Source organism: Periplaneta americana, chromosome 8, assembly GCF_040183065.1.
Source record: "Periplaneta americana isolate PAMFEO1 chromosome 8, P.americana_PAMFEO1_priV1, whole genome shotgun sequence".
Taxonomy (NCBI): domain Eukaryota; kingdom Metazoa; phylum Arthropoda; class Insecta; order Blattodea; family Blattidae; genus Periplaneta; species Periplaneta americana.
In genome coordinates this window covers 69,607,780-69,633,349 of record NC_091124.1, presented here as the reverse complement: position 1 = coordinate 69,633,349, position 25,570 = coordinate 69,607,780, and the positions used below count along the sequence as shown (strand labels likewise).

At 36.4% G+C, this 25,570-nt stretch overlaps 1 protein-coding gene across 5 annotated transcripts in view; it reads left to right on the top strand.

The window, feature by feature from the left end:
- The window catches only part of LOC138704808 (DNA ligase 1-like), an 81,922-nt gene that overhangs the window by 30,506 nt on the left and 25,846 nt on the right, over nucleotides 1–25,570 (top strand). For 3 of the 5 annotated variants that reach the window (XM_069833081.1, XM_069833086.1, XM_069833084.1), the window contains exons 7-11: nucleotides 522–706; nucleotides 7,762–7,944; nucleotides 12,568–12,776; nucleotides 15,378–15,509; nucleotides 18,182–18,285. In XM_069833081.1, the coding sequence (XP_069689182.1) occupies nucleotides 522–706; nucleotides 7,762–7,944; nucleotides 12,568–12,776; nucleotides 15,378–15,509; nucleotides 18,182–18,285 (813 nt within the window). Of the gene's footprint in view, nucleotides 1–521; nucleotides 707–7,761; nucleotides 7,945–12,567; nucleotides 12,777–15,377; nucleotides 15,510–18,181; nucleotides 18,286–21,993; nucleotides 22,829–25,570 lie in introns of those variants that run through there. The other 2 variants (XM_069833085.1, XM_069833083.1) reach the window with 2 other exon arrangements.

Below are 25,570 nucleotides of genomic sequence, written 5' to 3'. Positions count from 1 at the left end.
ACTGCGATGCCATGCCCGCATTGACAATATAGCGAGTAATCTATTGAAATTGTTGTAGTTTCGACTGCTGACACAGCCCATTTCGAAAGCCATTAGAAAATAAGCTGGTAAAATTCATGTTCTGGGAATAATAAGTTAATTAAGTAATAAAATATCGCTGCAATCGAAAAGTATTGGGAATAAATTTGAATAAGGAACAAGAAAAAGTTTCCTTCCCAGGCAGGATTCGAACCACGAAAGTCTTAGTTACCAGTCTATCGTGCTGTCACTGTGAACAAGGCTCTGAAATCAGCTGCAAGGGTTGGTCCGGTTTTTTTTTGCCACTACTGTACATTGTTTTTATTGGAGTTCTGCTGTGACTTTTGAAATCGTTTCTTAATATGTGATTGTTAAAAAGAAGTTTTTACTTAGCATAGGCCTACTGACCAGATTGCCTGAAATTAAAAATCAACCAATTAACTGAGCAACCACAAGAAAACTATCCTACAGAGATTATTAATGATTTCTATTGTATCTTCCAGCTCCTCATTGACAGACAGACAAGGCTCAATGAAAAGAAAGTCTGATTCAAGTGACGACCAGATGTTTGATCAGGACGAGAAGAGCAGTGAACCCCAGGAAAAGCGAGCTGCTCCTAGTCAATGGCTGACAGCCAGTAAGGAAGATGTGCCACCTGTAGCAGTGAAAAGGAAAAAGTTTGGAACAGGTAATTCATAGTTTTTATTTTACACTCTTTTGTGTTAAAATCTTGCATATTTAATTCATTTACATAACTGTTGAAGCATGAGTCTGCTATGTTAAATTAGTTAGAATTTTGGAGGTAATGTGAACAGCATTTTTTTTCTTCACTGTAAGAAGTGTATAAAAAGTGTTCTCATGCTGCAAAAATTTTATACTGTGTCAACATATTCACTTAAATATACATTTTTCAGCAATCTTGAAAATGCAGTAGTGGTTTTGAGACTTCTTTCAGTCTAGGTACTAACTACTCTTATGAATTATTATCAGACAGAGTTATTTCGTATTCATTATCAATAAGTCAGTTCATATGAAAGCACACGAAACATAATAATTTTTATTTGAAGGACATTTCAGACAAAACTTTTACAGAAAATTTACACGCAGTGATTTAATTGAAGTTGTCTAACATTTTTCTTTTGTAAGGAAGAATACCAAATGAAACATACATATTAGTAATCTAAGGAATTATATTTCAAATCGAAAATTCCATTGCATAAAGCTGTTAGGACTTACAAAATTATGAATGAATTGTACTAAATTAATGTAAACTTGGCTTTTGATAGCAGAAAAAGAGTGTAAATCCCATAATTTTAGCTCAGTCATGATAACAGGGTGGTTATTTTATATGCACTGAGAAAAGGAGAAAGTGCATATGATTTCCATTACTTCCCTTCTCTCTTTTAATTTTTTATTGCAATAAAGCTTCATTTAAGGTTTGAAAAAGACTGTAATGACATTTAATAACGTTTGAAATAGTATTTGAAGACTATATGGGAAGTTTTAGAATGTGGAATATTAGTGTAAAATTCAAGTAGTACCTAAGCTATGAACTAAATACAACAGTAATTAAAGTAGCCAATTGGGTAGGAAGTGCTTTGAAACAAGTTTTAGGGTCACTATAAATATTTTTATGGAGTACGTGTGGGATGTGCTGAACAATGGGAACAGTTTAACTTTTGGGTAGACACTAGTTCACCAAGCTTCCCTGTTAGCACTGCATGAATGGTGTCAGAAAGGTAAGATAATACTGTTTTTCTCCATCTGTTTGCAAACTGAATGTTTGAAGTTACAGTCTGGATTACAGTATGATACACAACTTGGTCTGCTATTGTTTGGATCCTCCTGGCTCCAATATTGATTTCCTAACTTTCCCGTATTTTTCTTTATCAGTCATGATCGATAATGTAATAATAATAATAATAATAATAATAATAATAACAATAATAATAATACCTGCCAAAGATATTTAGAAATAAACTGATATTAATATCGATAGTTTAATCTTTAATAAGTACCAATAATACAATTCTGTTCCAGTGATTCTGCAATTTTTGGTGTAACTACTGTGTGTGTGTGTGTGTGTGTGTGTGTGTGTGTGTGTGTGTGTGTGTGTGTGTGTGTGTGTGTGTGTGTGTGTGTGTGTGTGTGTGTGTGTGTGTGTGTGTGTGTGTGTGTGTGTGTGTGTGTGTGTGTGTGTGTGTGTGTGTGTGTGTGTGTGTGTGTGTGTGTGTGTGTGTGTGTGTGTGTGTGTGTGTGTGTGTGTGTGTGTGTGTGTGTGTGTGTGTGTGTGTGTGTGTGTGTGTGTGTGTGTGTGTGTGTGTGTGTGTGTGTGTGTGTGTGTGTGTGTGTGTGTGTGTGTGTGTGTGTGTGTGTGTGTGTGTGTGTGTGTGTGTGTGTGTGTGTGTGTGTGTGTGTGTGTGTGTGTGTGTGTGTGTGTGTGTGTGTGTGTGTGTGTGTGTGTGTGTGTGTGTGTGTGTGTGTGTGTGTGTGTGTGTGTGTGTGTGTGTGTGTGTGTGTGTGTGTGTGTGTGTGTGTGTGTGTGTGTGTGTGTGTGTGTGTGTGTGTGTGTGTGTGTGTGTGTGTGTGTGTGTGTGTGTGTGTGTGTGTGTGTGTGTGTGTGTGTGTGTGTGTGTGTGTGTGTGTGTGTGTGTGTGTGTGTGTGTGTGTGTGTGTGTGTGTGTGTGTGTGTGTGTGTGTGTGTGTGTGTGTGTGTGTGTGTGTGTGTGTGTGTGTGTGTGTGTGTGTGTGTGTGTGTGTGTGTGTGTGTGTGTGTGTGTGTGTGTGTGTGTGTGTGTGTGTGTGTGTGTGTGTGTGTGTGTGTGTGTGTGTGTGTGTGTGTGTGTGTGTGTGTGTGTGTGTGTGTGTGTGTGTGTGTGTGTGTGTGTGTGTGTGTGTGTGTGTGTGTGTGTGTGTGTGTGTGTGTGTGTGTGTGTGTGTGTGTGTGTGTGTGTGTGTGTGTGTGTGTGTGTGTGTGTGTGTGTGTGTGTGTGTGTGTGTGTGTGTGTGTGTGTGTGTGTGTGTGTGTGTGTGTGTGTGTGTGTGTGTGTGTGTGTGTGTGTGTGTGTGTGTGTGTGTGTGTGTGTGTGTGTGTGTGTGTGTGTGTGTGTGTGTGTGTGTGTGTGTGTGTGTGTGTGTGTGTGTGTGTGTGTGTGTGTGTGTGTGTGTGTGTGTGTGTGTGTGTGTGTGTGTGTGTGTGTGTGTGTGTGTGTGTGTGTGTGTGTGTGTGTGTGTGTGTGTGTGTGTGTGTGTGTGTGTGTGTGTGTGTGTGTGTGTGTGTGTGTGTGTGTGTGTGTGTGTGTGTGTGTGTGTGTGTGTGTGTGTGTGTGTGTGTGTGTGTGTGTGTGTGTGTGTGTGTGTGTGTGTGTGTGTGTGTGTGTGTGTGTGTGTGTGTGTGTGTGTGTGTGTGTGTGTGTGTGTGTGTGTGTGTGTGTGTGTGTGTGTGTGTGTGTGTGTGTGTGTGTGTGTGTGTGTGTGTGTGTGTGTGTGTGTGTGTGTGTGTGTGTGTGTGTGTGTGTGTGTGTGTGTGTGTGTGTGTGTGTGTGTGTGTGTGTGTGTGTGTGTGTGTGTGTGTGTGTGTGTGTGTGTGTGTGTGTGTGTGTGTGTGTGTGTGTGTGTGTGTGTGTGTGTGTGTGTGTGTGTGTGTGTGTGTGTGTGTGTGTGTGTGTGTGTGTGTGTGTGTGTGTGTGTGTGTGTGTGTGTGTGTGTGTGTGTGTGTGTGTGTGTGTGTGTGTGTGTGTGTGTGTGTGTGTGTGTGTGTGTGTGTGTGTGTGTTTTTTTTTTTTTTTTTTTTCAGTTTGCATACCAAGATAAAAACATTAAAAAATGTTCAGCAGCATCCTTTTGACAAATAGAAATAAGTTAATACTAAGAAACTTGCATATTTTATAATATTATTGTTCTGAATATTGCGACCTAAATCATTTTATATTAGGCATCAGAGTGCTGCATTGGAGTTAAATCGCTCGCTTGAACTCGGTCGAGTGTCGCACTCTCGAGTGAAATAAGATCGGTCGTGATACGCTCGTAATAAATAGAAGCACAGTACAAGCTCGTCTCACCGACATGTCTTATCTTGTATGGAAGGAGACAGATAAGATACACATATGTTTTGCTCACACAGTAAAAATAAGGCTTTATTTTCTGCGTTTATGACAAACATTTAATGGAACAGTCAATGGAACGTACCAAAACAGTAACATGAAGTTATAAATAAAATACTATGAAAAACTTCGGTATACAGTTATTATTGCTAATTAATAATTATTCAGTGTTTGATTTACCACATATATAATATGTTAGGTCCATACATAGTGTTCCGCCTATATACTGTGACAATGTAGAAACGTTTTACAAAATATTATTGATATAGCAGTAACCGAGATTAATAACAATATTAGTACAGAGATAATATCACAGAAAATACAATAAAACGAATAATCATGCTGCACAACTGTTACAGACCTAAAGATTGATTCACTAATTATTATTATTATTATTATTATTATTATTATTATTATTATTATTATTATTATTATTATTATTACTAGAAAACTTAATACAGTTCTTGCATTATCGTGATTCTGTTCTCCGTTTATAATAATTACATTTACATCCAATAACATCTATCAGATGTGGAAAAAACAAAATCACTCCTGTGTGGAAAAAAAAAAATAAAACATTTGCCTACAACATTTATATTACATTTTAAAGCAAGTTTTGTAGTTGTACTATGGAGAGGTTAGTTAAACACTGGCAAGTTTTGAAATGATAAACATCTATGTTGTTACTACACAGTTCATCACTGTAACAAGAACGAATGTCTAATGCTCAACTTATACCGTTCGAGGATTTATCGCTCGCGACAATTTTACCCATCATGCATGTGTGCTACCTATCGGATTATGCTGTGAACTACTTGGCACTCGAGCGAAAACGTCCAATGCAGACCTCTGTTAGGCATATAATTAAAGCGATAGTTTTATATTATAAATATAAGCTGAATCCTGGCTTCATACACCCTAAAAATTGTGCTAAAATTCACCGTCACCAAGTCTTCCATATTTTTGTGATCAGAAGTTGGTTACCCTAGCAGAGGCATAAATGGCTATACATCAATATATGCAGCATTAGGGAAGAAAAAACCGAATACATTGGTTTATAAGAACAATATTTCACAATATTTCTTTTTGTGAAATTAATACATTATGTCCGTGTAGTTGAAAACAAGTAAATTTACATTATGCATGATTTGTTTACATTGGTTTGTTACATGATATGTTCAGTGTGATGTTCCTCATTATTCACGCACATCACAATGCACTGTGCGAAATTGTTATGATTGTGGTGCATTAATGCAGTATTTCTGTTAATCATAGCATAAGAATTAATGTTTCAGTTGAATCTTGCCTCTTATTTTTACTGAATAAGCCTGCTCCTTTAGCATACCTAATAAGAAGTTATCTGGTGACCACACTTGTGGAGTAATGGTTAGCGCATCTGATCGCGAAATTAGGTGGCCCAGGTTCAAATCCCGGTTGAGGCAAGTTACCTGGTTGAGGTTTTATTCCCTCAACCCAATATGAACAAATGCTGGGTAACTATTGGTACTGGACCTCAGACTCATTTCATTGGCATTATCACTTTCATTTCATTCAGATGCTAAATAACCTGAGATGTTGATACAGCATTGTAAAATAACCCACTAAAAAAAATTAAAAAAACCGTGTAGCTCAACAGTCATGTTGTCCAGTTCAGTTGGAGATATTATTCAATCACCTCTTCGACAACTATTTTGGCCGACCTTTCTCTAGCAGGTTAAGTGCTGACACTAATTGGTCACCTAATTTAGTCACGTATGTCTCGTCTGTTATGTTCTCTTGGATGAGAAACTGTCTCAAAATGTGTGTCCACCACATGTCGTCCCACACCAATACAGTCAGAACTCACTGTTATTTTGTAAAGGACATCCATCCCAGATTGTGTTGTAGTTAGTATTGCACATTAATCTCAAGGGAAAAAATGGAACTCTCTGCATCATAATCCACAGTTAATTCCCGATTTACCACGAAAATCGCCTGTAGCTGCATTTAGATTGGCAACAGGCCATGATTGTTTAGCCAAACACCTGCATAGAATTGGAATATATGAGTCCCCTAACTGCCCATTGTGCAACTCAAACCAAGAAATGGATTTGGAACACCTCAAAATCTGTGCTTCAGTGGCTGGCCATGATAATATCTTTGAAAAATGTTAGAGTGCAAGAGGTCAAATGACTTTATTGTCAAACGCCTGGCATTAGAAAACAACAACATTAATTTTATTCACCATCTTATTTGCATAAAAATTAGCTCGTGATTGAATAGTGCTTAGTCCTCCACAGTAGGTCAGACTTTTTGTCCATCTGATCAGAAATCCATTTTCATTGGGTGTTGAGGATCATCCTTGGATAGCTTTTGCAGGACTTCTTGGGATGGAATTTCTACTTTTTGAGAATTTTTGCAGATGTTGCTGTAAGGTACCCCCAGATTGATAGGCATCTGGCAAATTAATTTCCCTTGGCTGTTTATTACTTGTGCTATGATCTTTTTTTTCACTTTGTTCAATATGAATTTTCCACAAAATGGACAAGAAATGGTGTCAGATTCCTTGAATTTCATTACTGTCTGTGCTGTAGGAAATGACACTCTTTTTGGATGACTTGCATTGAGGAGTTCTACTGTCAGTGTGACCAGCCTGGAGGCATTAGCTCCACGTATTTATTTTTTGTCAGAGGCATTTTTAATCTATATATCAACCTAATGTTGAAAGTTCTTTAACTTTGTTAAGAAGTAAGTTTAAAGAAAAATAATAATATACTTTTTTTCATAAAATAATGGAGTTTATTTTCACAGAATCTTCTGTTTTAATTTTTTCATTATTGTTGCTGTGACAAATGAAGTAAATAAACAGCAGTTCAAGCTGTTCCTGAATGAGCTAATTGTTTTTTAATTCCTGTTCAGAAAAAAATAGTTTTACCTCTATAAATGCTAATTGGCGTTATTTATTATTAATTTGAATGTAATAGAGATTATTCCAATGCACAGACCTCTAAATGGATTGCGATATGGACCATGCAATTTGTCGTCATTGCAGAAGCTTATAATAAAAAAATTTGAAGAGACCAGTTCTGTGGAAAATAAAAAAAACTTTGTGGTAGACCAAAGTTCGTAGAAAACAATGTGAATGCTGCGATGGATTTACAAGAACTCTAGGAAATTAGACAAAATTCAGAATATGAAATATACAGTGTGAATCAAGTTGCAAGACCAGCTACTCAACAGTGAGGCGTATTCTCAGAAATTGGTTTGTACCTGAATAAATTCCTCTCTTTTATAAACAAAACTTTATTACTTTTCTATGAACTTCTTAACAAGCTAGAGACCTTTCAAATCTTTCGTGACTATTGAATAATCCTACATATTAGCCTACGTTTCCAAACTTTATGAATACTCTGTATTTCTTTTAACTTGTTTTGATAGACGTTATTGATAAAACTCAATAGAATACTTTAATAAGAATCAGGTAAATGCATTTTAATCTTTATGTGAAGTTAATATGTTATATTCTTTTTTCTTTGCTTGCGTTGCTCCTGTTGCTTGTTAAAGCATGCTTGATAAACCACTCCAGAGAATGTTCATCTTATTTCTGTGTCCATGCTGTAGAGAGGTTTGGGTGTACAGTAATCTTTAGTTTTGCATGCAGTTATGTGTAATGCTGATCCTGCACGTGGTTCGAAGAATTTACACTTTGATGACCATGATGAAGATTTTGAACCTTCAAAGAAAGTTTTAAGGAAACGTTATGGTGGTAAACGAGCAACATCATCATTGTGGAAGAAACACAAGGGAAAGCTGCCTTCTAAAGATACTGACATATTCGTACAAGGTGAGACATCTTTCATATGCCCCTAGACATCTAAAGTGTTCCTAAATTGTTCCTATTTTCTCTTATACATTGAATTTTAATAGTGTTGCTTGAAGATGACATGATTATTCACTAGCTTCATAATTGCTATATTCTGTCACGAAAGCTAGGGCAATGAATTTGGAAATTCATGCATTTACACTTTTTTTAGGCGCCATAACAATATGCTGATAAATTATCTGTGTGAACTATAAGTTTGTGAGTTCTTGTACTTTATACTGTATTTTAGCACTTCTTATAAATGAATTATATTTTCAATATGTTAACGTTTATAAAGCAAACTTAGAAGTAGGTGTTTTATTATTTTACAGTATTGATCTCTATTCTTTTTACTGCCACGTGAATACAAACAAGCAGGAAGCTAAAGAGAAGATGGAATACGCTGATCCTATGTTGATTAGGAAACCAACACTTGAATACCATGTAAGGTTGATTCAGAGACTCATCATTATTTTCTTTCAAGTTGGAGATTTTCCATTGTTTTCCATTGATTGATTGATGTCCTCCAAAGTAACGAACAATAAAAAAAGTCCTGGTTACAAATAATAGATGTAATAGAGATATTCCAGAAGTCTAATCCTGTCCACACCTGTGGAGTAACGGTCAGCGCATCTGGCCGCGAAACCAGGTGGCCCGGTGGTTCGAATCCCGGTCGGGGCAAGTTACCTGGTTGAGGTTTTTCCGGGGTTTTCCCTCAACCCAATATGAGCAAATGCTGGGTAACTTTCGGTGCTGGACCCTGGACTCATTTCACCGGCATTATCACCTTCATTTCATTCAGACGCTAAATAATCTAGATGTTGATAAAGCATCGTAAAATAACCCAATAAAAAAAAAAACGTCTAATCCTGCATACCAAAAGATATACCTCTGTTAGTGGAATTTTTCACGTCATTTAGCTTCAGTTCAATATGATAGTGTGTTGGGGAAGTAGTTTTTCGTGATAAAAATCCTGGGATACAGGACTTGTCCAAAATGGTGTCTGTGGTCACACAGTCCCGACATCTTTTAATGAAATTTACATTCACTCACAGAACTTCTCTATCTGCAGTTATTCTAATTTCTGTTCCGATATTTTCTTTCAGTTCCTCTGTAGTGTACAGTTATTCTTGTAGACTTAATTTTTATGTTAAACATTAACAATTTGAATACTGCAATAGTTTTGTCTTATATTAACAGAGATTTTATTTAAGATATATTACTTACTTACTTACTGGCTTTTAAGGAACCCGTAGGTTCATTGCCGCCCTCACATAAGCCCGCCATTGGTCCCTATCCTGAGCAAGATTAATCCAGTCTCTACCATCATATCCTACCTCCCTCAAATCCATTTTAATATTATCTTCCCATCTACGTCTCGGCCTCCCCAAAGGTCCTTTTCCCTCCGGCCTCCCAACTAACACTCTATATGCATTTCTGGATTCGCCCATACGTGCTACATGTCCTGCCCATCTCAAACGTTTGGATTTTATGTTCCTAATTATGTCAGGTGAAGTATACAATGCGTGCAGCTCTGCATTGTGTAACTTTCTCCATTCTCCTGTAACTTCATCCCTCTTAGCCCCAAATATTTTCCTAAGAACCTTATTCTCAAACACCCTTAATCTCTGTTCCTCTCTCAAAGTGAGAGTCCAAGTTTCACAACCATACAGAACAACTGGTAATATAACTGTTTTATAAATTCTAACTTTCAGACTTTTTGACAGAAGACTAGATGACAAAAGCTTCTCAACCGAATAATAACATGCATTTCCCATATTTATTCTGCATTTAATTTCCTCCCGAGTGTCATTTAGATTTGTTACTGTTGCTCCAAGATATTTGAATTTTTCCACCTCTTCGAAGGATAAATCTCCAATTTTTATAGTTCCATTTCGTACAATATTCTGGTCGCGAGACATAATCATATACTTAGTCTTTTCAGGATTTACTTCCAACCCTATCGCTCTACTTGCTTCAACAAGAATTTCCGCGTTTTCCCTAATTGTTTGTGGATTTTCTCCTAACATATTCACGTCATTTGCATAGACAAGAAGCTGATGTAACCCTCTTCAGTTCCAAACCCTCTATGTTATCCTGAACTTTCTTAATGCCGTATTCTAGAGCGAAGTTAAAAAGTAAAGGTGATAGTGCATCTCCCTGCTTTAGCCCGCAGTGAATTGGAAAAGCATCAGATACAAACTGGCCTATACGGACTCTGCTGTAAGTTTCACTAAGACACATTTTAATTAATCGAACTAGTTTCTTGGGAATACCAAATTCAATAAGAATATTATATAAAACTTCTCTCTTAACCGAGTCATAAGATATATTATCATTTATAATTATAATGTTTCCTACAGCTTGAAATTCAATCGACATAAGGACATTGCAACTATTGTCTTGTATTGTTTGTCAATGGGAAAGTGTTCAGCTTGAATTACTGTGAAGTTAACTCCAAAATGAATACTTCAGAATGAATTTCTGCTTCCTGTTTATATCACGAAATATAAAGTATGGAGCAATCAAAATTCGTGCTGAAGTTATTCCAAAATTAAAAGAAGCAGTGGAAAAATCGCCATTTGGTTTTAAAATTAATAATTTTTGCTCATTGTTATCTATAATTTCCTCCTTGGTTTCTTTAATGTATTTACTTTTGTCCTGTGATATTATGAATACAACTGTTACAAAATACTGGATGGTCCAAAAGTCTCGATCCATTTTTTTGAAAGCATGGTCTAACGTTAATGATTGTTACATATCAGAAGTCTATGTACAATATTCAGTACAGTTCAATCTGCCCCCCCTTCCATTTCGAAGCATTGCTCCGAGCATTGTACTATCGCTCTAAAAACATTACAAAGCTTGCGTGGTGTAATAGCTGCTACTGCTTCGTAAATATGTTGCCGTAAATGAGGAAGATCACGAATCTTTGTCTTGTATACATGGGACTTAATCAAACCCCAAGCAAAAAAATTAAGTGAGGGTTAAGTCTGGTGAATGTGGTGGTCCCACAATCTTGATGCAGCTCTGCCGATCCATTGATCCAGAAAGGTTTCATTCTGATAGTCACACACAACCATAGCGAAGTGAGGTGGAGCACTATCTTGCTGAAAGACAACAGAGTGGAAAACACCATCCTGAGTAAGCTGTGGTTCTAGGAATTGTTGAAGCATGTTCAAGTTTGTGACTCCAATGACTGTGGATTCTTGAAACATGATGTATGGACCAGTAATTCTGGATGTATCCCTTTGCCATTCGTAAGTAGCATTAAGTTGCTTGTCGGCTCATATTCCACAGTTATGCCTACTCACACGACCACAAGTATGAAATGTAGCGTCGTCACTTAAAAGGATATGGTTCATTAGATTCTTATTAGCAACAGCATCAAGTAGATCATGGCACACAGCCTGATAGGGTGCACAATCTTCCTGTTCTAAATGATGTAGCACTTGCAGATGGTATGCACGTTTGTGGAGTGTAAACTGTAGAACTCTCCAGACTGTTGTTCTGGAAATGTCCAATTTATTACTGAGGCAGCGAGTCGTGCCTGGACTGCATTCAGTCGCATGCTGAAGTAGTGGAACATCATTTGCAGAGATCTGTGGTCTGCTGGAACTCTTTTCATCAAGAAAAGTTCCTGTTCTTTTGAATTTGTTCACTAACATCTGAATATTGGTTCTAATAGGTGCTGGTTTGTAAATTTTTCATTCACACTCCTGAGAACTTGTTCATAGCTTAATAATCGCAATCACGCAGAAACAACTGTTATTCGTTTTTCAATAGTTAGCATACTTCTTGATTAAACTGAAATAAAAAGAAAATATTGCCGAATTAATGGAAATGGATCGAGACTTTTGGACCACCCTGTCTTGTAACTGTTCTTTTCAACTAGAGAGTCCACACCTGTGGAGTAACGGTTAGCGTGTCTGGCCGCGAAACCAGATGGCCCGGGTTCGATTCCTGGTCGGAACAAATTACCTGGTTGAGGTTTTTTCCGGGGTTTTCCCTCAACCCAATATGAGCAAATGCTTGGTAACTTTCGGTGTTGGACCCCGGACTCATTTCACTGGCATTATCACCTTCATCTCATTCAGATGCTAAATAACCTAAGATGTTGATAAAGCGTCGTAAAATAACCTATAACCTCAACTAGAGAATAAACGCAAACATATTCTTTTATCTTTTTTTTAGTGCTGCTTATACTTTACAGTTATATTCTTATAGACAACATAGTTTGTTAAAACTTTATTTTAGTTTAATAATTTTTTATTATTTAAATATTTTATTGTAATTTTTTATTCAATCTGATAGCCTGATACCTTCTAGGTTCACTAATCAGGTAATAGGGCATCAGCCAGTTTAATAATTTCCATAGCGCATAATGTAAACACATCGATCGAAGACAATTTTCAGTCTAAACGGTCGACTGTGTTGCTTCAACATGTGTTTTGCTTTCTATGGAGTCTAGACACACGATAGCCAGCTTGCTGCATATAGTACGGAGTGGCTGACCAACCACATGTGTATATCATGACTTTTGGTCTGTCGTTTTTATTGGAATGCAGAGCTCTAGTAGTAAACAGTACTCTACTGAAATTGCAGATGAGGGTGTGGATGACGAGAGTGACATATTTGCTGACCTGGATAAGGCAGAAGGTGTTGGTGACATCTTTCTGTCACGTCCAGGATCAAAACAGGATTCTGATGTAATTAGACCTGGTCCTCTTAAGCTGAGAAAGCAAGGTCGTCGCCGTGTTCAGCAGAGCAAAGAAGAAGCTGATGAAATTGAAGAAGTGAAGGAGGAAAAGCAGGTATGTTCAAACTATGCAGTGAGAACTATGAACTTGTAAACAGTAATATAGAAACCATAAGTGTCTGTCCCCATTTATATTTCTCTCAGCAAACAATGTCGTGCAAATAATACACATTCTCATTATTCATTTCACCTTGTAATGAATGACCTCATTGATATAGTAGTTACAGTAAAATTTCATTAAAACTATACATTTTTATGGGGTCTAGAAAAAAAAACGCATAAGAGAGAAAAACGTATAACTGAAATGACATTTAATAAAATCTGAAATATCATTTCTTCAAAACTATATTGGGAGAATGAGTGGAATCAATTTAGTAAAATTTTCACAAGAGAAATGTATAACATCTTTGGGTAGGCAATACAGTACTCAAATTTATAACACATATTCTAGAAGAATGTAAGATTATTTGTAGGAAATCTTAGCTGCTTAGAGTCAAATCTGTTTGATAAATTTACTTACATTTCAGTTCAAATTCAGAAAATGTTACTATATTGCCTTACCTAGTTCTTTATGTGTGATTTTCATTTAATAACATGTGATTATTTTACAAAAATGAGTGTTATTTTGGGCTGCTTGTTCTTAAGGAATAAACCATGCTCTCAAATTGTAACTGTTCCATGAAATTTGTTCACTTACATCATGATGTGTTACGAAATGTTTCACTGTTTCTAAAATAGTAGCATCGTCTGGCAAGTGATCTTTTGCAAAACTATTGAATTATTTGTTTAAAGGTGTAGAGAGAATCTTATCTGAATTTCGGAGCATTTGTTCAAGTGCCCTCCATTGTATTCTATACAGATGTTGCAGTGATATATCCTAGGAAACATTATACGAGGTATGATCATTAAATTCCGAGACCTGTCCCATAAAATTACCTGATTTAAATTTGGCTGCCATACCCTTCAAAGTAGTCACCTTGGGCAGCTATACACTGATCACAGGGTGTCTACCATTTTTGGAATGCCTCCTGGAAGTCGCGTTCTTGAAGCCTGTCAAGCACCTTCTGCTATTTGAATACAGCAGATGAGGAATGACGACCATCTTGTTAAAGGTGCAAAACTGGCGTGTTGCAAGACCTCTGTGAGCTGGCGCATTGTCGTCATGCACAAATTGTCGAATTTTTTTACATTTTCTGCAGTATTGCATGTGTGTGGTCAACCTGGCCTCTTGTCCTCCAGCAATGTTCTACCATTTCTAAAACGCGAATGCCACTCAAAACACCTCGCCTGACTCACTGCTTCATTCCCGTAGGCTTGCTTCAACATTCTATCGGTTTCGGTTGCTGATTTCCCGAATAATTTGATGTTGGCTCTCTGCTCCAGTTTCGAGTCTATTATGATTTCGCAAATGCGCGTGCTAACAAACTTTGTGTAACACAGATCGCAATGAAGATAGTGCTTTGAAACTTTGTGTCACGTCTCTTCAAGGTCGTCTAGTGTCTGCTGCGCGCACATGTCAATCATGTGATCCCTTCGCCCACAACAGACACAGTCTCGAAATTTAATGATCACACCTCATACATGAAGTCGAGAAAAATTCTGTACATTTAATTACGACATAGCAGTCTCACAGCAAATTAGATTTGCTTTGTGGTCCGACCAGGACAGAATATATGGGTTTTCATTATCAGTTTTTGTACCACACTAACACTTTACATTGTCAATCTCGGTAGTTAGCTGTGTGAACTCTGTTGAGAAATACATATTTTTAATCATGGTTAGACTCAGTACAGCAATACCTTTTCTCTTTGAAACGTGTCTACTGAAGAAAAAAGTGTACGTACGAATTATATTTACAAATTTCAGCAATGCTTTTCAAAGATTACACAACCATCGAAACATTATGTTAAATAATTTAATAAGTGACTAGAAACAGATTCTGTTCTTGATAAGAAGAAACGTCGTACAGGGCTAATAAGCAATATTATTGAGGATGAGGATCAGTGAGTGTCCCAGAATACTTGTTGAGAAAATCAGGTTGAGTGTTGATCATCTCCAGAAGCTGTGTACAGAAAGTTTGATGTGCCTGCAGGTCTCTGTACAATAATTGTTGCACCACTTGAAGCTTATATGAATGGAACTTCATATCCAAATGCAACATCTGTCGCACACTTCTGTCCGAGATGTTAAGGACTTGTGAATGCCGACGAACTGGTTGTGTTAGACTTTGCTCTAAAGCAGCTGTTACTCTTGCAATCTTGTCCGGAGTTCTAACCGTACGTGGCTTACCAGAGGCCTTCTTGTTTGCTGCAGATGATGTTGCTCTGAACTGCTGGACCCATCTCGTAATTGACTTCCGGGACAGAACTTTATCTTTCTGGCCAATGTCAAGATGTTGCTGAAACAAACGGTGTGTTTGTATGACACTATCGCCACTTTTAAAAAACGTTTCAATTACAAACACACGATGTTTGTTTGACCAATGCTCCATACTGATTGGCAATGCTTCGAACTGCACTACACACTAATACCAACATCAACTCTCTAGGAAGCCGTGTCCAACAATGGCGCGCAATTTAAAATGGGTCATTGTTTCTGCCACATTCTGTATGACTAGATTTTATTTTAAATATTCTCAAATATGTCTTTGTTTCAGAATGAAGCTTCCCAAAGAGATGATATCTCGGTAGTGTATGATGCAGGAGGCAGCAGTAGTAAAAAAGAACAAGATGAAGACCTTGTGCCATGTCCTATTTGCAGAAAGACATTTCCACCGAAAGACATTGAGGTGACTTAATTTTAATGTGGCTTCATATTCTAACACCTTCATGTTAAAACCAAACACTGCCTAATCATCATCTTTTACTCACCCTTCTCACCCACTTATTGTGCTATACTCAAAGAAATTTCAAGTGAAATTTGTGGTAGACAAAGACTATGTTGAGGCAATTTTTTCTTTGCATACTCTCGTTTCCCATTCACATCTTTTAGTGCAGTATTCTTAATGAATGTTAGCGATCACATTGGCGATCATTGTAAGATGTCAAGATGTTCAGAGATATGGAATAGCTGTCCATTGCCACACATTGCACAGCCAAGACATTTGATGCCGACCGACCCCTCTTTTCTCTTTAGTTTTTTCTTCTGTAATAAGTTAAGGCTGGTTCACAATAAACCGGGAATGGAAACGACAATGAGAATGGAAATATTGTTAAAATAAATGTGTTTAAATGTGAGCATTCACAATAGATAATTGTGAATGTTCACATTTAAATACATTTATTTTAACAATATTTCCGTTCTCGTTCTCGTTGTCGTTTCCGTGGTTTATTGTGAACCAGCCTTAAGAGTATGTAATATTTTTTTTATTTTGAAGGATGTATTTTCCTGCCTTTAATATTTAAGAATAATTGACGTTCGCGTAACAATTTCATCATTGTGTGTGTGTGTATGCAGGCTTTCTCTATTCACTGTTGTCCATAAAATTAAATAAATGGACTCAGACTGCCACTTTAATGTAATGTAGGGATAAATTATCATCATTTAATTCGAGAAAAATTCGTTCCGGCACCGGGAATCGAACCCGGGACCTCTCAGCTCTATGCGCTGAGTGCACTTTCCAACTGAGCTATGCTGGGACACGATCCACGGTGCTGGCCAAACTCCTCTCGTTGTAATGTTTTACGGCCTTACTACCTGCACTTTAGACAATGTAAGTCATACATGCAGGAGTGCATATTTAAATGACTTTATGGCCATATTCAACCTCAGTTTGTGACAACTACTAACAGTTAATACATCACATATTCATTATATATGAAGTCTCGCCTACCTCATAGAATATTACACAACTACTATGAAGTAGCCAATGTGTATTATCATCATTTAATTCGAAAAAAATTCGTTCCGGCACAACTGTTAGCAGTTGTCACAAACTAAGGTTGAATATGGCCATAAAGTCATTTAAATATGCGCCCCTGCATGTATGACTTACATTGTCTAAAGTGCAGCTAGTAAGGCCGTAAAACATTACAACGAGATGAGTTCGGCCGGCACCGTGGATCGTGTCCCGGCATAGCTCAGTTGGAAAGAGCACTCAGCGTGTAGAGCTGAGAGGTCCCGGGTTCGATTCCCGGTGCCGCAACGAATTTTTCTCGAATTAAATGATGATAATACACATTGGCTACTTCATAGTAGTCGTGTAATATTCTATGAGATAGGCGAGACCTCATATATAATGAATATGTGATGTAGGGATAAATTATATAATTTTATCACTGTCTTTTCCATTAATACTGACATTTTATTTTTCCTTTGGCTCTTCTAACCATTCATTTTTTGTATATATTTTGCTGGGTGTGTCAAATGCACCTGGCAGTTTTTGAATAGAAATATAATTCAAACGTTAACTATGTATTTCTGGATGTATTACTGTGTATTTTATTACATATATTTAGTTAAATTCTATGGAGATTGACCTGATAACTTTATTTTTTGCATAGATGACACCTTTCAAGTCACTTCCATTCTGTTCCATACACTGCTGCAGCCAAGATGGCAAGAATGACATTGCACATTGAAACATATCATTAGAGATTCCTTGAATGCACTCGAATTTTTGCTTTTGATTCATTTATGTTATATGGGTGGGTTTCTAGAACTTTGCTTTTCAGGTAATTCCAAAGGAAATGGGTACCGTTAGATCAGGTGAACACTATTGTCATGTAAGCAAAGAGCTGAAACATGTCACTGGGCTGACCTGTTTGAACTATTAAGCACAGCTTTCCGTACCTGTTCCACATTTTCTGGAGACATCCTGAAGGATTAATGTCTTTATGGATCCTTCTGCAAACCATAATAGCAGAGCATTGCGACTAAGTGCATTCTATGTATGAAATTTGAATTGAAAATCACGTTGCAGAGCAATAATTTCTGCCACAGCAATGCATTTTTGAATCAACCAATGCTCCATCTAAAAAGAAAAAAAATTAAAACATTTTGGTGTAAACACTTTCAACAGTCTTTACAAATCTTAGCAATATTCGACACAAAAGAGGGATTGCAAGCACTGCATTGTAATTGCTGACACAAGAACTCCAAACATTACTGAAGACTATGACAGTCATTCTGGCTGGTATGGTATTTATTAAAGTTAAAAAAATCGTCAGTTGTTTTTGACGCACGCAGTATATTTCTTTTATTTCATTAAGCTGTGCTTGGTGATCTAACAGTCGTCATGTTAATCATTGGATCTGAGATTTGTGTGTTAAAATGTGGTTGGATAAGTTTAGATGTAGTCCCTGATAGAATATTCCAAGCAAAATGTGCTTACCATTTCTAGCCCACACTGATATTTGGAGGTAACACAATGGGCCCATATCAGTGACCTTGTCCCACCCATCACCTAAAATCCATGCCATTGAACTGAACCTTTTTTTAAAACTTCTTCGTATTTTACAGGCTCATGCATCTGAATGCAATGAATATTGCGAAGAGGAGATATCACCAGATGAACAACATATTTCTCCTGCTAGTAGTCCTGATATGATACAACAGAGTCCACAGTAAGTTCAGTTAATAATAATGTCATCACAAAGCATAAGCCTGTTAAATATTCTGATCTCTAATCAAACTCCTGTGGTTGCCATCCTCTTTGTTCCTTTTGGACAACATTAAAAATCGTTCAAGAAATTCTAGATATAGGCTTTCTTTGGATTTGATTGAAGTAGGTACTATGCGAACACGTAAACAAAACATGCTGGAAATATGCTAACTAGCCACAGCAGTTTACAATGTGGATGATGAAACTGAGAATCGGGCAGCTTATCTTTTGAGTGGTCTAGACCTGTGGTATTCAACCTTTTTTCTTTCGCATACCTTCAGATATAATTTGTCATCAACTTTGCATCCCCAAAGTTTTCCATGCATAGCAGACTGTTAAATAATTACATATAAAGTAAATTAAATTAATTACAAATAATGCATTAAAACACAAATATTAAATCGTAAAAAGTGTAATGAAAGTGTAAAATAACGAATTTATTATTCCTTATTATATAAAACAAATAGTAAATGAATAAGTTGACACCTATTATAACAAAGCAAAATTATCTGATTGATTATATATTTTATAAATTGTTAATTAATATACTGCCCTTGGAGAAAAAAATGGGAGTATAAGGGTACAGTTCATCAGTTATTCATAGATTTCAAAAAGACATACGACTCGGTTAAGAGAGAAGTTTTATATAACATTCTTATTGAATTTGGTATTCCCAAGAAATTAATTCGATTAATTATAATGTGTCTCAATGCTTACAGCAGAGTCTGTATAGGCCAGCTTCTATCTGATGCTTTTCCAATTCACTGTAGGCTAAAGCAAGGAGATGCACTCACCTTTACCTTTTAAACTTCTCTCTAGAATACATGACGTGAATATGTTAGGAGAAAATCCAGAAAAGATTAGGGAAAACACGGAAATTTTACTTGAAACAAGTAAAGCGATAGGTTTGGAAGTGAACCCCGAAAAGACGAAGTATATGATTATGTCTCGTGACCAGAATATTCTACGGAATGTAAATATGAAAATTGGAGATTTATCTTTCGAAGAGGTGGAAAAATTAAAATATCTTGGAGCAACAGTAACAAATATAAATGACACTCGGGAGGAAATTAAACGCAGAATAAATATGGGAAATGCGTGTTATTATTTGGTTGAGAAGCTTTTGTCATCCAGTCTTACTTACTTACAAATGGCTTTTAAGGAACCCGAAGGTTCATTGCCGCCCTCACTTAAACCCACCATCGGTTCCTATCCTGTGCAAAATTGATCCACTCTCTATCATCATATCCCATCTCCCTCAAATCCATTTTAATATTATCTTCCCATCTACGTCTCGGCCTCCCCAAAGGTCTTTTTCACTCCGGCCTCCCAACTAGTACTCTATATGCATTTCTGGATTCGCCCATACTTGCTACATGCCCTGCTCATCTCAAACATCTGAATTTAATGTTCCTAATTATGTCAGGTGAAGAATACAATGCGTGAAGTTCTGCGTTGTGTAACTTTCTTCATTCTCCTGTAACTTCATCCCGCTTAGCCCCAAATATTTTCCTAAGAACCTTATTCTCAAAGACCCTTAATCTCTGTTCCTCTCTCAAAGTGAGAGTCCAAGGTTCACAACCATACAGAACAACCGGTAATATAACTGTTTTATAAATTCTAACTTTCAGATTTTTTGACAGCAGACTAGATGACAAAAGCTTCTCAACCGAATAATAACAGACATTTCCCATATTTAGTCTGCGTTTAATTTCCTCCTGAGTGTCGTCAAAAAATCTGAAAGTTAGAATTTATAAAACAGTTATATTACCAGTTGTTCTGTATGGTTGTGAACCTTGGACTCTCACTTTGAGAGAGGAACAGAGATTAAGGGTCTTTGAGAATAAGGTTCTTAGGAAAATATTTGGGGCTAAAAGGAATGAAGTTACAGAAGGAGAAAGTTACACAATGCAGAACTGCACGCATTGTATTCTTCACCTGACATAATTAGGAACATTAAATCCAGACGTTTGAGATGGGCAGGGCATGTAGCACGTATGGGCGAATCCATAAATGCAAATATAGAGTGTTAGTTGGGAGGCCAGCGGGTAAAAGACCTTTGGGGAGGCCAAGACGTAGATGGGAGGATAATATTAAAATGTATTTGAGTGAGGTGGGATATGATGATAGAGACTGGATTAATCTTGCACAGGATAGGGACCGATGTAAGGGCAGCAATGAACCTGCAGGTTCCTTAAAAGCCATTTGTAAGTAAGTAATTAGCATAACGAGCACAGCTGCAAGATGTTGAGCAAGGAATGCTATAACTAGGAAATAATGATTTGTTTTGGAAAGAAATATTTGTCTGAAATTAAAAATTAAATCTTGCCACTGCTCGTTATTATAAAAGAAAGAGAGGGAAGGAGAGAATATGGTGCTCAAAAATTGTACGATCTTACATCCAGGTCTCTTGTGATTAGCCCTGAATCTGACTCTGATCATTCAGAGTTTATCATGAAATAATATTTATGTACCATCTAGCATGTCTTTGTGTACCCCTTGTTGAATACCACTGGTCTAGACAATGGAGTACAGTCTGTATAGATATTCTTCCTTCTACCATGTGATTTACATGTGTTAATGCTGTGAGATCTTCAACAGAGTACTAACAGATACTTACTAACCATAGCGGGGGTCGTCAAATAATCAGAAATGTAATTAAGTCAACCAGAAAATTAAAGTATCTCATGCTACATAATGCACTGCTGTTACTGGAAAGTCTGAATTCATGACGTGTAAAAACTTAGAGAATCAAAATTAGAAAATATTCATGACGAAAAAATTATATATCCAGGAAAGAAACACACAAACAGCTGTGAGGAAATTGAAGTCGAATTTGATTGCGTATTGTATCATAAAGCATATATCATTAAAAAGGCAATGTTTCCTGTCATTATGATAATGGAAAAAAAGTGATGTAATCATGTAATTATTAATTAAAAATTAAAATAAGTAATATCAAACTGAAGAACTCATCGATGACATTGTGATCAATTGTATTATCACCCGAGATGGCAATTCTAATGTTAAGAGTGCAATGTAGTGACCTGGACTCAAGTCTTGATGACATGTAACATTGCCTTCAAACAGATCTGCATGGACCTGAACCCTCTGCCTTGTAGAATGGACCTAAGTAGGCCTATTATGTTTTTCTACTACATTTTCTATTTCAAGTAGGTGTCATCTGTGTGCAAATAATATCTGCTGCATCCTCAGTCGACCTGAAACAATTGAAAGTTTATAGATGAAATTGAAATTAATGAATGAAAAAATGAGTTCGAGGTCTAATGCCTAAAGTTGCCCTGCAATTCTTCTTCAATTGATTGAGGGGAAAACTTCGGAAAAAAAATACCCAATAGGTAACTGGTCCCAACTAGAATTTGAACCTGGGCCTGCTCATTTCACGGACATGCTAATTGTTACTCTACAGCAGTGGATTAGTCTTATCCATCCAGAATCAATGATTTAAAGTTCTGTATTAGTCACAAATGAATACTTTTCTCAGAAAAAATAATTTTCCTCTAAGTTTTAGCACAGTTTTATTCGATAAGTACTATCTGTACAATTTTGATTTTTACTGTTATCATTGAGAAGATGATAAGAAATGTTTATCCCTGTCAGTTTTTAAATATAATGGATGATTTTCTTATATATTATATCCTGCCATTAGGAAGTCTGGCAATCTTACTGGAGTGAAGGGACAGAAAGCTGCTTTTCAGACTGAATTTGCTTGTGTTTTCATGGGTGAGCCGTCGATCACTGTTACCAAACTATGCAGACTTTCAGCGTAATTTTCTAATTAACCATGCACTTAATTGCAAAATGTGTAATAGGTTTTTTATATTTATTTTAAAATTTTTTATTACATTCTTCAGTGTGCATAGTTATATCACTTCCACCCTGTATAATATACCTACTTAATCTGTGTTAAATGTAATTCAAGTGAAATGCTTTAATTTTGGGATTATGGAGAATGTGTTTTGTGTGTAATCCAGGAAGCGAAAGTTCAAGAAAATGAATTGTAAATGGTAATATGTATCATTCATAACATGATAAAGAAACTGAACTGTTGCAAAATACATTAAACATAAACACTAATTTTTTAACAAGTAAATCTTCAAAATGTGAGTGATAAAGAAAATTACTTAGTTAATTTTCTCACATTTAATTTTTAACGTGAAACGTTTATGCTCAAAGGTCAAATGAATAATATGTTACAGAAGTTTCAACATCTTATGTCACTTGCTTAGCAACGGCAATTTGTTATGTCACACTATTCTGATGTCACTTGCTTAGCAACGGATCAGACTCTTACATTGTTATGGTGTTTTCTAGAGGTATAGACTTGATTTCTTGCTTTAATTATATTTCTCTTATACTGATGTCTTTCCAACAAATCAATTTGGATGACATGCAGTAATTCTGTTGTAAATATTTGTACATATATATTATATATTCAATAAAGAAATAAAGGTCAAATAATCATTAATAGTACAAAACATAAATTGCATTAAATTTATTTCACTCAATTATATTCACAATCCTTATAAATAATAACCAATTCCTTTAAGTTTAAATATCACAATAACACCCAACCTAGCATAAACGTTTCACGCAATTGCAGGGATCCTATGAATCCTCTGTCATTTTTTTCCCCCTGACATTAAGTATTTGTGTTGTTAAAAGATATTTGGGCAAATAATAGTTGAACAAAATTTAAAATGATATAATATCAAAAATCTTTGCTCTAGAATATGCCATAAAAAAAGTCAGGATAACAGAGAGGGTTTGGAATTGAACGGGTTACATCAGCTGTTTATCTATGCGGATGACATGAATATGTTAGGAGAAAATCCACAAACTATTAGGGAAAACACGGGAAGTTTACTTGAAGCAAGTAAAGAGATAGGTTTGGAAGTGAATCCCGAAAAGACAAAGTATATGATGTCTTGTGATCAGAATATTGTACGAAATGGAAATATAAAGATCGGAAATTTTTCCTTTGAAGAGGTAAACAGAGTTGAGCCTTAATGCGTAATGCGGCAAGCCGGAAGATTGGGGATTCGATTTCCAATGGAGTCATGGATTTTTCAATTGAGCTAATCCTTCCAGCTGCTAGCTGGTCTTGGGGTCTACTCAGCCTCTAACAGAGTACCAGAGGCATTTCCTTGGGGGTAAAGATGACAGGAACATAGAACTGGCATCCCTATTGCCATTAAATGCCAATTGTAAATGTGGAAACCTTAACTTCTCGCCACCCTCTTGGCCGATTTGGCTGTCATGTGGTTGACTTTATGCTATGTTATTCTACTAAGTAATGTATAAATGATTTCACCGATCTATTTATTTTCTTCTTTATCTTGTCCAATACACAGGATCTGCTTGTTTCTGGCACTCAAATAACCAGCAGTTCCAAGACAGCAGTACTTTTGAATAATAGAAAGGGAAAAATGAAAATACGAGGGACAGACAGTTAAGTGTTATCGATGTGCACATAAGTGAAACAAAGAAACTGGCATCTAGATCTCTAATGTCACATCGGGAAGTGAGGCTGAAAACTGCCATATTTAAAGTGGGCAAGAATCGTGTTTGCTCCACAGATTTCAGTTATATTCTATGTAGATGTGCAGTATACAAACTGAGTGTGAAGTTGTCACAAAATGCCGATGTTATGTGCTGCTTTTGTGTGCACAAACCAGAGATTTCAAACTTACCAAGATCACTAACTTCACATTGGGAAGTGAGGTCAGAAGCTACCATTTGAAAGTTGTTGTTGTTTTCTAATACCAGGCGTTTGACAATAAAGTCATTTGACCTCTTGCACTCCAATATTTTTTAAAGATATTATCATGACCAGCCACTGAAGCACAGATTTTGAGGTGTTCCGAATCTATTTCTTGGTTTGAGTTGCACAATGACAGTTAGGGGACTGATATATTCCAATTCTATGCAGGTGTTTGGCCAAACAATCATGGCCTGTTGCCAATCTAAATGCAGCTACAGACGATTTTCGTGGTAAATCGGGAATTAACTGTGGATTTTGATGCAGAGAGTTCCATTTTTTCCCTTGGGATTGAGTTATCAAATTTTATTTGAAAGTGGGCTAGAACTGTGTTAGTTCCACATACTTTTGTTATATGGTATATAGATCTGCAGTATACATACTGAGTGTGACATTATTACATAATGATGATGTTATGCACCATTTTTTGATGCAGAAACAGCTGTTATGTGAGCGTTATGTACTTTTCTTGTCTGCTTGACAAGTGATGAACAGCCTTAGTCCCTAAAGCTTCTGAGATAACCAGTTAGCAATCTAGGTAGGTTTAGAACCAGCAGTTGCAAGATGATGACACTTCTGCATGAGTGTACCAATATGTCTTTAAATAATCTATAAAATTATTTTCCAATTAACTGGCAAAATTGGTTATCCAAGATGTCTATGGTAACGAAAGTAATCAAAAGGTAACTAATTTAAGCAATTGTTAACGAAAGTAACGAAACTATCCACGTTGTTCTAGTTAACTTATTTAATCTTGGTGCCGCTGCCTGAGCTGTGGTTATCGGTAATCAGCGATTACATAATGTGAGTCTAATACAGTCTAGAATGCTGGAAGAGAAGTTGGCTGTGTGGCCATTGAAATGAAGATCAGAGAACTTAAGAAACAAGTATGATGACAGATCATAAAATAAGTGAAGTATGATTAATTTTTTTCTTCGTGCATTATTAAGTTGTGGTAACTAAAAAGTAACTAATTTTTGTTTCACATTTTCGTAGACACTGTGCTAGTTTTCTCCCATAGTTTCTGGATATACTGTAATATTCTTTGTGTACAATCAGTTATATACCCAGTACCGCTTTCGAATATCCTTGATTTTAAATGATTAATAAAGCTAAAATTTAAATGCAGACATGTGTCAGTATAAATGTCTCAGAAATTACTGTATATCGATGGTGTTGAACAGCAACCTCGTATGTAAAAAAAAAATGAACAGAATTAGATGTCTCTTGATTCCTATCGAAGAAATATTCCCGAATCTTCTGCAAACTCATCTTAAGTCAAGGCATGAATACAGACTTTACAAGAAGAGATTTAAATATCCTCCTATGTCAGATATTTGTTTATCAAGATATTTAATTTTTTTTCACTCTTCCTTAAAATTAAATTTTTCAGACATAAGAGGTTGCTGTTCAGCACCTTCGATATGCTGTTTTTCGTCACCAGGGAATGAAAAGGCAAGTGAGA